Source organism: Penaeus monodon, chromosome 15, assembly GCF_015228065.2.
Source record: "Penaeus monodon isolate SGIC_2016 chromosome 15, NSTDA_Pmon_1, whole genome shotgun sequence".
NCBI classification, from domain to species: domain Eukaryota; kingdom Metazoa; phylum Arthropoda; class Malacostraca; order Decapoda; family Penaeidae; genus Penaeus; species Penaeus monodon.
In genome coordinates this window covers 38,959,410-38,959,655 of record NC_051400.1, presented here as the reverse complement: position 1 = coordinate 38,959,655, position 246 = coordinate 38,959,410, and the positions used below count along the sequence as shown (strand labels likewise).

Sequence of the window (246 nt, the reverse complement as noted above, 5' to 3'; positions counted from 1 at the left end):
AAAAAAAGTATATTACCTCAAGCAATAAGTTTCATATTACATATAAATTTCAATTTCAGAAGACTTTTTTTTTTCTTACTAACCTTGATCTCTTCCGTTCTGTGCTCCTGGAGCGACTCCTGGACCTCCTTCGCCTATTTGCAGTTCAAAAATGGGAAAAAGAGAAGAAAATGAATATATTTTTCCTTTAATTTCTTGTGAGGTCATATAAATTTGTTCCACTGGTGCTTCTGCTCCACCAAACAT

General features: G+C 33.7%; 1 protein-coding gene across 1 annotated transcript in view; it reads right to left on the bottom strand.

The window, feature by feature from the left end:
• LOC119582028 (RNA-binding protein 25-like) overlaps nt 1–246 on the bottom strand; it is a gene marked incomplete at its 3' end in the record, with an annotated part of 3,832 nt that overhangs the window by 1,067 nt on the left and 2,519 nt on the right. Inside the window, 1 exon segment of the mRNA XM_037930238.1 lies at nt 84–134. Coding sequence (XP_037786166.1) covers nt 84–134 — 51 coding nt within the window.